Below are 10,534 nucleotides of genomic sequence, written 5' to 3'. Positions count from 1 at the left end.
CTATTTATTTATGCACCTATCAAGCCAAAATTGCCATTTTCAAAGAAAGCTCTCATTGCTTTAATCCGCATTGCATGGTAAAATAATTAAATCAATAAGAATACATACATATTCATGGCTAAGGCTTCTTTATTTCCACCAAATGAGGGAAAGGGTCTGTTGCACCACGAGGTCTGGGGGCACGCGCTGCCGCAGTGCGGACCATCGGATTTATTTGGGAAAGCACGAGGGAGGACAAGAGAGGCGCAACTGTGCGTGCTGCAGCAAGTCGTCATTGATGCTCTTTTACTTTTTCGGCACTGGAAACTGAGAAGGTGCGCCCTGCGCCTGTCGCAAAGCACTCTCATAGTCACGTTTTGAATGGAGCGTGTTGTTGTTTCTCTGAAGCGGGCTCCGTGTGCCAACGCGACAGGGGAACACGGTTGGCGATGGCAGGAGTTCTTCCCGGAACGGCACTGGAGTGCAGGGTTCCCAGAGTGGGTCGCTCGCCGAGGCGGGAATGGCTCTCAGGGATTGCCCCGAGGCTGCTTCTCAATGCCGTTGTTGTTGTTGTTGACGGCAAATCGCTGATGGGAGAGCGAGGGACGGTATGCTGTCGTGTGATTTCTCACAGTGGCATTTGTTGGAGCGCTGCATGTGTGTTTGCCTTGCGGATGTAGTGTTTTGGATTCCTATTTCACGCTGTTCGGTGCCGCCGAAGTGGACGGGGAAGTGATGCAGTCACGAGCTGCACGGGCGTGGTGGACGCGGTTACGCGAGCCTGTGGATGATCCGTGCAAATCAAAGTGTACCATGCGGTTTGGGTCTACAAGGAAGGAAGAGACAGTGGGCGGTGAGGGGAGTTGCAATGCACGCGGCTGCGGAAGATGACATGCGTTGCTGAGTTCACGTTGACTACCACTTTGGGTGCTTTTTCTTGAGGCCGTGAATCCTTCCTAATTTACTTGGAGGTGCTTGATGACGCCAGTTGTGGAAGGCATTTTCATTTTATACGAAGATGGCACACTGGAAACAAGGACGAAAGAGAGCGACGTCTCGCCAAAGGAGCGGCTGCTGGAACGTTGACGAGACTCGGGATTGTTTGCACGGCCAGCTGCATTTCTTCGGCAGGATGTTCCTTGAGGCGTTCATTGGCCCGAGTGTGAGGTGCACGCACGGGCAGGCACCGCAACAACCGTGTCATTGGTTCTCCGTTGCACGAATGAGACGACGCACATCAGGCGTGGCAGGTGACGTCTCCTGCGGGCCCTCCCACCGCCTCTTCTGTTTCACATCTTGGCATTTTCTGCGCTGTGGACACCGCTCCCACTGGCCGTCTTCTGTGACACGAGAGCCGCCTGTACTCCTTTCCATCGCATTGCAGAGCCGTGAGGAGGGCCTGAGGCTGCGTTGAGGAGCCGTGTGGCCTCTGCGAGCATGTCCTCTGTTTTTCATAGGTGTTGAATTTTGGATTAACGAAACGCCACTTGAGTGGCTTGCGTTAGAGGCAAACATAACTGAGGGACAGGCGTGTTTCTGGAAGTGAAGGAGGGCCACGCCATTGGGAGGAGGAGGAGTGAATGGGTGGGTGGTGTCTGTGGCCCACATGTGGTGCCCGACTGGTGCTTCACTTTGTTTGGTGCTGTTATCATTTGCATCCACAAAGAATGGCTTTGGGTGCTGCTTTTCCCAACTCTCTTACTGTTTCTGTGCGTTGCGTGTTTGTGGACATGACTCTTCTTCCGTGCTGTGCATTTGCCGCGTAAGCTGTCGATGGTCTGTGTGAAATATGTGACGATTTGCGGCATTTTTTTGGGTTGTGCTTTGATCCCTGCCGCGGGGTGACAGCCAGATTGGAGGCGTTTCTTTTTCTTTACTGTGATCACGTGCGGTGTTTATGGGAGGCCTCTCGGGGAAGCGCCAGCCGACGTTCTTTTGAAGCCCAGGCATGGTGCCACACTGCTTATTGACGTGGAATGAGTTGGCGTTTTGCATGCAATCTTCTGTGCATTCTTGTCATGGTGCTCCTCATGCACAGCCCATGGAGACGACTGGCTGAGAATTGTCAATGGGCTTCTCGTTGAGTCGAGGGGAGCATAGCGTTTTTCTCGCTCATTGAGGGTCCGGGCGTCACAGATGATGCATGTGGCAGGCAGAACCTCGTGCATGGCGGAAGGAGGAGACGAGGGGCTGATTTTTTGATTGTTACTGACGAGTCCTGCCTCACTGCTTGGAGGGGGCTGTTGTTCGCTGGGGCAACCTGTTTTGTGTGTCCAGACACTGCTTGCGCCGAGTGGCGAGGCGCCCTGTTGGTGTGTGCGGCTCCATCGTGCGGGGCGGCTGCGTGACGTTTACGGACTGCGTGCCTGTGGGCTGATGAATGTGGCGGGAGGCGTGTCTGAGGAGAATCCGCGAAAGGAGGAGCGACATGCGTTTGGTGGTGCTGTTGTTCGAAGTGCGAGGGAGGAAGAAGCACAAGTGCTTTCTGACATGTCGGTGAGTGTGCCACGGCCACCGATGAGTTCTCAGGGAGAGGGACAGGAGGGAGGGAGACGGAGACTGTGCACATCCACTGCGGCGTGTGGTGCCACAGGATGCGATTGCTATTGCGACGGGTGCAACGGCCGTCATGCGTGCAGCAGAGCGTCGTCTGCATCTTTTTGTCTGCCGAGGTTGCAGGTGCTGCGAGGAGGTGCGGACGACCTCTCATCATTGTGCTGCTGAGGCCGTTTTCCTTTTTGCTCAGCGGGAGAAGCAACTCTTCCTGCACGTGACATGCTGGTCTGCATCGATGCTCCCCACGGGGTGTCACGCCGTCGTGTCTTTGCAGTGCAGCTCTCGTGCTTCTCACTGCGCGCATGGCCCTTTCTCATTTGCCTTATTTGCAGGGTCATGGCCTGTGGTCCCCATTGGGAGGTCGTTCACGTGTTTTTTTTGTTTTTTTTGTGGTATGCTGTTGAGAGGTGCCGGAAAATAATGGCTGTGGGGACGCTGATGTTGTGGTTCGCTGTGAGTGGTAGCGGTGTGTGCTGCTGTTGTGCTGCCTTTCCTACGCTTTTGCCTGTTGCTCCTTTCCAAGAAGGAAAACAAACGCTAAACGCTAATGTGAAATTTGAGGGCTTTGAAAGGACCAACAACAGCACACACCGCCCACAAACAAACACATATTTACATGCTTTCACGTGTTGCTGCAGTGAAGGCACCCAACGCACACAACCGTCGCCGCGTGACCGGATCCAGCGGAAGGAGGAGGGAAGGGAGAGAGGGTGAGCACCAGAGGCCCAACATGTCCCGGCATTTGTTTACTTCTGCGGTGCTGCTTCTCCTCGTCACGACGATGTGCTGCGGCAGTGTGGCTGCGGAAGTTCAGGGGCAGCTTTCTGGTTCCCTGTTTAAATGGACGGGCATCACTGATGATAAGGAACAAGTGGAATCGTTGGGTGTTCCCGGCCTGTTGAAAGTGGGGAGTGACGTGTTTGCCATTGCCAAGGCGCGGTGCACGAAGAAGAACGGTGAAGTCGACTTTTTTACTGGGGTTGCGTCCCAACTTCTCACGACAACAACTGCTAACAAGCCGGAGGAAGTGCTGAATGAAGTGAAGGATACACAGTTTTTGGAGAAAGTTGGTTCCGCAGAAAAGAAGAAAGTAAATGTAAGCCGACCAACAACTGTTGTGAAGGAAAATGATATTTACATGCTTGTTGGAAAATACAGCCAGACATCTGCCGGTGGTCTTGAGGAGAGCGGAAAAGATGACTGTGGGTTCTTGCTGGTGAAAGGGGAAGTCAATGGTAATGAGAAAAGTGTTAAAACAATTCATTGGAAAAGTTATAACGATGTCTCGCGGCCAACTTTTGGCGAACAACACAAATCCTTGACACGGTTGATAGGCAGCGGTGGATCAGGTGTTGAGATGAAGGACGATACGCTTGTGTTCCCCGTGGAAGCCGTGAATAAGGCGGAGGGCGTAGAAAAGGAAGAAAAGACCGTTTCGCTGATCATATACTCCTTGAGTAATAACAATTGGAAGCTGTTGAAGGAGATTTCTGACGATGGCTGCAGTGATCCCTCCGTCGTGGAGTGGAGGGACGGAAAACTCATGATGATGACTGCGTGTGATGATGGCCGCCGCAGGGTGTACGAGTCCGGTGACAAGGGGGAGTCGTGGACGGAGGCACTCGGGACACTCTCGCGCGTGTGGGGCAACAAAAAGGGTGAAAAGGTTGAACTCGTTGGGAGCGGGTTCACCACAGCGAAGATTGGCGATGACAGGGACGTGATGCTCATAACTCTGCCGGTGTATTCAAGTAAGGACGGCAATGGAAAGGGCGTACTCCATCTTTGGCTGATGGACAACACGCACATTGCTGATATTGGGTCGGTATCCGGGGAAGGGGACGAAGACGCTGCCGCCAGCTCCCTGTTGTACAAAAGTGGTAGTGCTGAAACTACTGATAAGAAGGAGCAGTTGATTGCACTGTACGAGAAGAACGGCAATGAAGAATCATCTTACGGTATGTTCTCTGTGCGTCTGACTGCGCAGCTGCAGCGGGTGAAGGATGTGCTGAAAACGTGGAAGGAAGTAGACGAGCGTGTGTCGAAGCTGTGCACCTCTTTAAGTGCTTTGGAGGGTACCTCAACTGAAAATGCCTGCAGCACTGTTGATATCACGGATGGGCTGGTTGGCTTTTTGTCCGGCAACTTTTCTGAGAACACGTGGAGGGACGAGTACCTCGGGGTGAACGCCACTGTGAAGAAAGAGGGGGCGGCAGCGGCCACAGTGACTTCCGATGGCGTGACGTTCCAGGGAGCGTGGGCGGAGTGGCCTGTTGGCGAGCAGGGGGAGAATCAGCTGTACCACTTTGCGAACTACAACTTCACTCTTGTGGCAACGGTGTCCATCCACGGTGTGCCGAAGGAGGGTCCTATTCCATTCATGGGTGTTCGTCTGGACGGTGAAAAAAAACTTATGGAGTTCTCGTACAACAAAGAAAAGAAGTGGCTATTACTCTGCGATGGAAAGCCGAAGACGGAGCACAGCCGCGATTGGGAGCCGGAGACAATATATCAAGTTGCGATTGTGCTACAGAACGGCACCCATGGCTCCGCGTACGTCGATGGTGAGCGTGTGGGAGAAACGCAATGTGAATTAAAAAATAATGATTCGAAAGGGATCTCAAACTTCTACATTGGAGGGAGTGGAGGAAGCACAGGGAGCCGAGACGGCGTGTCTGTGACGGTGACGAATGTCCTGCTGTACAACCGCCCGTTGGATGACCCTGAGATAGGCGCCTTCAACCCGAGAAAAGCTTCTATTCCACCTCCGGTAAACACGCCTACTCAGTTAACAGCGGTTCAGTCTTCTCCTGGTGAAGGACAGGAGGAACAGGGACAGTCGTTGGGGAGAAGTGGTGCGGGCGGTGTATCCACATCAACAGAGTACACTGCCATGACTTCCTCAGGAGAAGAGGGGTCTGTAAACCAATTGTTGTCAGGAAAAACTTCCGATGGAGATCAAAAAGTAAATGGCGAAATCTTATCAGATGGCGAACAAAGATCGGGAACAGAAGTTGGAGATACGGTGCAGGGAGATGGACCCACGGTGAATCCTGAGGTGAACGTGGGCTCTGCTGAGGATGGGAAGACGGCGAGAGGAACGGATGGGCGGGAGGAGGAGATCCATCCACAGAACGGGGAAGTAAATGCTGCGGCACTCAGCAGCAGTCTCGGAAATGTGTCGCAGGGGAATAACAGCGATGCCGGCACCATGCGTGGGAGCGGACTGCTGCTGCTGCTTCTTCTGTTGGGACTGTGGGGGTTTGCGGCTCTGTGAGGAGTGACTGGCTGCCGCGTGGGACACTTGCGACCCTCCGCTGCACCGAAATACTATTCCCATTTGAAGGAGTTTTCCCCATAAAACTCCTTTTTTTAAAACTGTTTGTTCGGAATTTATAATTTTTCAAATTTTTTATTGTCTTTTTCTTTCTTGCTCCTCTCTTCCCTTTTTTTTTTTTTTTTGCTTTTTGGGCAATCACTATTGACGCTTTTCTTTTCTACTCTTCCCTCTTTTAATTGTTTCTGCTGCACTCTTCCTGTGAGGGGTGCCGTGTGTTTCCGCCCAACTGCTCCACTCGCACACCCACCGACACGCTCATGACGACGGCCCTGTGCGCCTCGCCTGCTGCACGCATGAGGAGGGGCCGCGACGAACGGCGCGCTGAGGGAGCCGTGACGTGTGGGCGTGCGACGAGGGCCGGTGTGGCGGAGCACACATTTCTTTCCCTCTTGTTTTGTTTTTGTTGCGACGAGGGCCGGCAGACACCCGCAGCGCCACACACACACAGCCACACCCTGCCGCAGTGTTTTTCTTTTGTTTTTTCCCTTTCTGTGGACGGGTGTGAGCTGCCACCGTGCGTGATGGAGGGCGGAGAGCTGTGCTGGATGTAGTGCCGACGGACCACTGTGCATCCTCAGTGAATTCTTTACTTAATGGCTGTCTGATGCACACCGTAATGAGTAATGCATTTCCCCCTCTTATTTGCTTTTTGTTGCCCACACGCGGTGCCGGCCCTGCGGCTGTGCGTCCCATGGACTGCACGAAATGGGGATTTGAAGAACAGGCCGGATGCCGTATGAAATGTGGAGGATGTTGTGTGGGCTGGTGGAACAGTAAAGTCTTATCTTTGACTTTTTTAATTGTTGCAGGCAATATGCATACACAAGCAAATGACTGTATTGTACTTCTTGGCGCATGAAATAAACGTCTTTCCGAATCATTTTTTTTTTCATATTTTTGGGAGTTCTTCTGGACTCTCACCATTTTTTCCTTTGTTTTTGGTAAATTGCTGCGGTTCATTTTTTTTTTTTTGCTGTGTTCACTGCCGCTGAGTGTCTCCGTGCCCTTTTATTGTCTCTCTGCTGGCTGTGCTGCTGACACGCCCCCATTTCTTCTTTCTCCTTGTTAGAGCCACCGATGGTCCGCGACGAAGATTGCTTGTGTTCCCCTCTGCGATGGCACGAGGGTGACTGGACGCCGGTCTGCTGGGTGCACTCGGAGGGAGCGGATGGTGTGCGCCGTGCCCCACTGTGAATGTGGGATACCACCCGTCGCGACCTGCTGTGAGGCGGAGAGAAGTGAAAGACTGCGCCGTGTACTTTGACGTGCCCCGTCCCTCTTTTTACGGCTGTGTGTGTGCTGTGCGCATGGCTCTATCTTGCGGTGCGGCGTTGATAGCTGTGCCTCTGCGCGCGTTGTGCGGCGGGATTTTCTTCTCCATTTCTTTGCCCTTTTGTGTGTGGGAAGGTTGTGGGAAAGGATATGTGCGGGGGAGTGGGCGTGGGTGGCTTCTTGCCTTGCCCCGCGCATTGAGGGCTTCCATACAAGTGGCTATGCTTGACGGCGTTTTGCGGCACCCGGGGCGTAGTGAGGAGGAGGATGGGGAGGGTCAGTTGTGCGCAGAAGGAGGATGGACAGGATAGTCCCCTTCCGTGTCCTTCCCCGTGGCGTTGGCAGTACATACTGAGAGCATAAATTTGCGCGAGTGCGGGATGAAAGGTTTATGCCGCTTTGTGCGTGCTACTCAATCTTTGTCATTGCAGGCTTTCGTCACGGTGCGTTGTGGTGCGGTGCTGTTTGATGAGGGAGGGGTGCGATGCTACGGCTGCTGCGCACCACAACCATTTATTGTCTCTGCACCGGGATTTGTTTTTTTGCGCTCGCATAATATTTTCTTTTGCTTCACGATGAATTTGTTGGAGGAGCTTTGGTTTTGGTGCCTGCTTCACGGCGCTTCGCCTCGTGTGTCGGTTGCGGTGCTTCCACGTGGTGCCAAAGCGTTTGATGGGGTGTTCATTCTTCTTTTTGCGCCCTGCAGCCGACCTTGTTTGGCCATGGCGGCAGCAGTGGGGCTCTGCGACTGCGCGCTTGCCGTGCGTCTCTCATCTTTTGCCGTTGCTCCCTCGTTGTGTTGGTGAGGGAGGAGGCGAGCGATTGCGTTGGTGGAGTTGCGCCCCAGTGGGAGAAGGAAGGCACCGACCGCTGCTGACGACGACGGTCTTTGCTGCAGGCGATGTGACGGGAAGATGTCACCGGTGTCACAGTTAATCGAGATGGATGAGGCCGCACTGCGTCTTCCGCCCCTTTCATCATCCCCTCTGTCCACTGCAGTCACACGCCACACGCACCGCAGAGCAGCGGCGCGACCACCATCCGGATGTCTGTGAGCCAATCGGAATGTGCAATCGGCGGGAACCCTTTTCCCTGTGTTTGAGTTCTGCCGTGCTTCTTTATTTTCCTTTGTTGTGTATGTCGTGCGCGCCTGGTGCCGCTGCCTGCTGTGCAATGCCGACTTGCGTAAACGAGAAACGACGCCTTGACTCCTGGCGACCGGCGAGCTCTCCACTCCACTTACGCACCACCAACACCAACACCCTTCGGACGCGCTTGATGGCTGGCGGTCGTAGCGCTGCCACGTGGTCTGCCTCGGCTCTTTTGTGTCGTGCACGGAATCGGGACAGCCATGTGATGCAGCCATTCGGCAATAGGAGCGGTGCCAGTGGTCATGTGGCTTTTTGCCGGGATTCCGCCACTCGGCACGGTGGCTGTACGGGGCTGTGTGGGTGATAGGAGGGCGATGGTGTCACTGACTTGATTGCGTCAGCGCTGCTTTGTGTCGGCGGTTGTACTGTGATGGCTATTGTTTATGACGGGATGCCTCTGCGTGCCACTGTGTTTGGTTACTGTTGTTGCTGCCTTTTATTCTTTTTCTGAGCGTACAGTTAGAGATACTTTTGCTTTACCGGCACAACTATCGTTTCAAGGTGTTAGGGATTACTTGCAGTATTAGGATTAGCAGTATTAGTATAACGACCTATCGGAATCGTGTCATTGGATTCGCCATCTGTAGGAAGGGATTTTGAAAGCTGGAGTTATGGTCAACGGGGCGAGTGCGACACACCACGACAGCCCTATTGGTACCTGTCTGGGTCTTTGGATGTGGTCTGCGGTGGGTGCGTGTCCGCGCAGCCGGCACCGCGAGCTGCACAGGGCCGCTGCGGCTGTGCGTATGGCGCTGCTTGTGGCGTTGGCGCTGGTTGCGGCGGCGGCGGCGTGGATACCTGCGGTGCATGCGGTGGTGTTGCGACTGCGGGGCGGTACGGTGGACAGAGCCATCACGGTTGGCCACGCCGTGGACACGGTGCTGATGGACGGCGTGCACATCACGAACGGCGTGGCTGTGGTGTTCGACGTGCCGGCGATGCTTCCCGGCCCGCTGCGCATCGAACTGAGGGACTGCGTGTGCGGCGGCGGTGCGCAGATCTACGTGCGGGGCTACAGCGGCGAGCCGGCGAGTGACCGGAGCCTGGAGGTGAGCGTGAGCGGGCTGTCCGGCGGCCACTGCTCGCTTGTGTTTGTGCACAACCTGCCGGCACATACGAACGTGACGGTCCGTGACTCGACGATTGCGACGGCGGGGCCGATGCGCTACTCCCAGCTGGGCGGGCTGACGGACGCTGTGGCGTCACCGCTTGTGCTGTACGCGACGTCGCTGTTGCAGACGCAGCTGCGTGTGAGCAACACTGTGCTGAGGTCGTTGCAGGCGGGCGGGTCGGCGGTGCACATTGGCGGCGACGTGGACCTGCTGTCGAGCGCGGTGGTGCTTGACGGCGTGTTGCTGGAGGCGTCGGGTGGTCCGACCGCGTCCGCGATGAATGTAACGTCCTCGTCGCGTCTCGGTCTGCGGAGCCACTCGGTGTTCTCCGTGACGAACGTCTCTGTTGTGAGCAGCGGCGGCGGCCTTGTGCTTGGAGAGCGTCTCGCGGTGTCTGACTCGGTGCTGCGCTTTGTGGGCGTCGAGGGGTCTGTCGCGTCCTCGCTGGTGCGCTGCGGCGGTGGGACGGTCAGTGCCGGCGGGTGGCTGGACCTGCACGACGTGTGGGCGGTGGGCGAGGCGTCGTCGGTGGCGTCGCTGTCGGGTGTGACGCTGAGCGGCGGTGCCGTGTCGATTGCGCGCTGCGCTGCTACTGGCGCGACGCTTGTTTTCGGGCTGACGATCACGAGCGGCACCGTGACCGTGCAGTGCAACCGTGCCGGCGGCCGGGTGCTGCAGAGCAGCGGCGACTACCGCATGGCCGGCCTGCCCTCCGTGAGCGTGGTGCCGTGCGACGGCTGTGCGGCCGCGCTGGCGTGCTTTGATGCGCTGACGGCTTCGTTCTTTGACTGCGTGTGCGGCTGCCGTGCCGGCGGCTTGGGCGAGGCGTGCCTGCCGTTCGACGTGCCGCCTGCGAGGTTCGGTGGCGGTGGTGGCGGTGCGCAGGGCCGCGTGAGTGGCGTGACGCTGACGGAGTCCGTGACGGTTGGCGGCGGGCGGGTGACGGCGTGCTTCGACTCGGTGGTGTTCAGCGGACCGATCATCGTGGCGGTGGACCTGCGCTCGATGGACGCGTTCGATGACGCACTGAACGTGACGCTGCGCCACTGCGTGCTTGCGGGCGGTGCGCAGCTGCGGATTGGCGGCCTCAGCGAGAGCACGGCGCGCCTGATGCCCCACGTCCT

The 10,534-nt window shown here is 56.0% G+C and overlaps 3 protein-coding genes across 3 annotated transcripts, besides 3 other annotated features; 2 read left to right on the top strand and 1 right to left on the bottom strand.

The window, feature by feature from the left end:
- Positions 1–6,629: a sequence feature (heterozygous, non-Esmeraldo-like haplotype).
- Tc00.1047053508455.30 (uncharacterized protein) lies at positions 2,045–2,839 on the bottom strand (the record flags this gene model as incomplete). Its single annotated transcript, XM_801335.1, has 1 exon — positions 2,045–2,839. One exon carries the CDS (start codon positions 2,837–2,839, stop codon positions 2,045–2,047), a length of 795 nt encoding a protein of 264 aa, XP_806428.1.
- On the top strand, positions 3,152–5,812 carry Tc00.1047053508455.20 (trans-sialidase, putative; the record flags this gene model as incomplete). Its single annotated transcript, XM_801334.1, has 1 exon — positions 3,152–5,812. The coding sequence occupies one exon, from the start codon at positions 3,152–3,154 to the stop codon at positions 5,810–5,812; it is 2,661 nt and encodes an 886-aa protein (XP_806427.1).
- Positions 5,944–6,004: a sequence feature (A-rich).
- Positions 6,630–10,534: a sequence feature (areas not merged during assembly with more than two copies in the genome that could not be assigned to a particular haplotype).
- Tc00.1047053508455.9 (dispersed gene family protein 1 (DGF-1), putative) lies at positions 8,910–10,534 on the top strand (the record flags this gene model as incomplete). Its single annotated transcript, XM_801336.1, has 1 exon — positions 8,910–10,534. A coding segment is annotated over one exon (1,625 nt), but the record flags the coding sequence as incomplete, so codon positions are not given.

This window comes from Trypanosoma cruzi, genomic scaffold (assembly GCF_000209065.1).
Source record: "Trypanosoma cruzi strain CL Brener 1047053516851 genomic scaffold, whole genome shotgun sequence".
NCBI classification, from domain to species: domain Eukaryota; phylum Euglenozoa; class Kinetoplastea; order Trypanosomatida; family Trypanosomatidae; genus Trypanosoma; species Trypanosoma cruzi.
The sequence above is the reverse complement of the archived record's forward strand: the minus strand, read 5'-3'. Positions and strand labels throughout refer to the sequence as shown.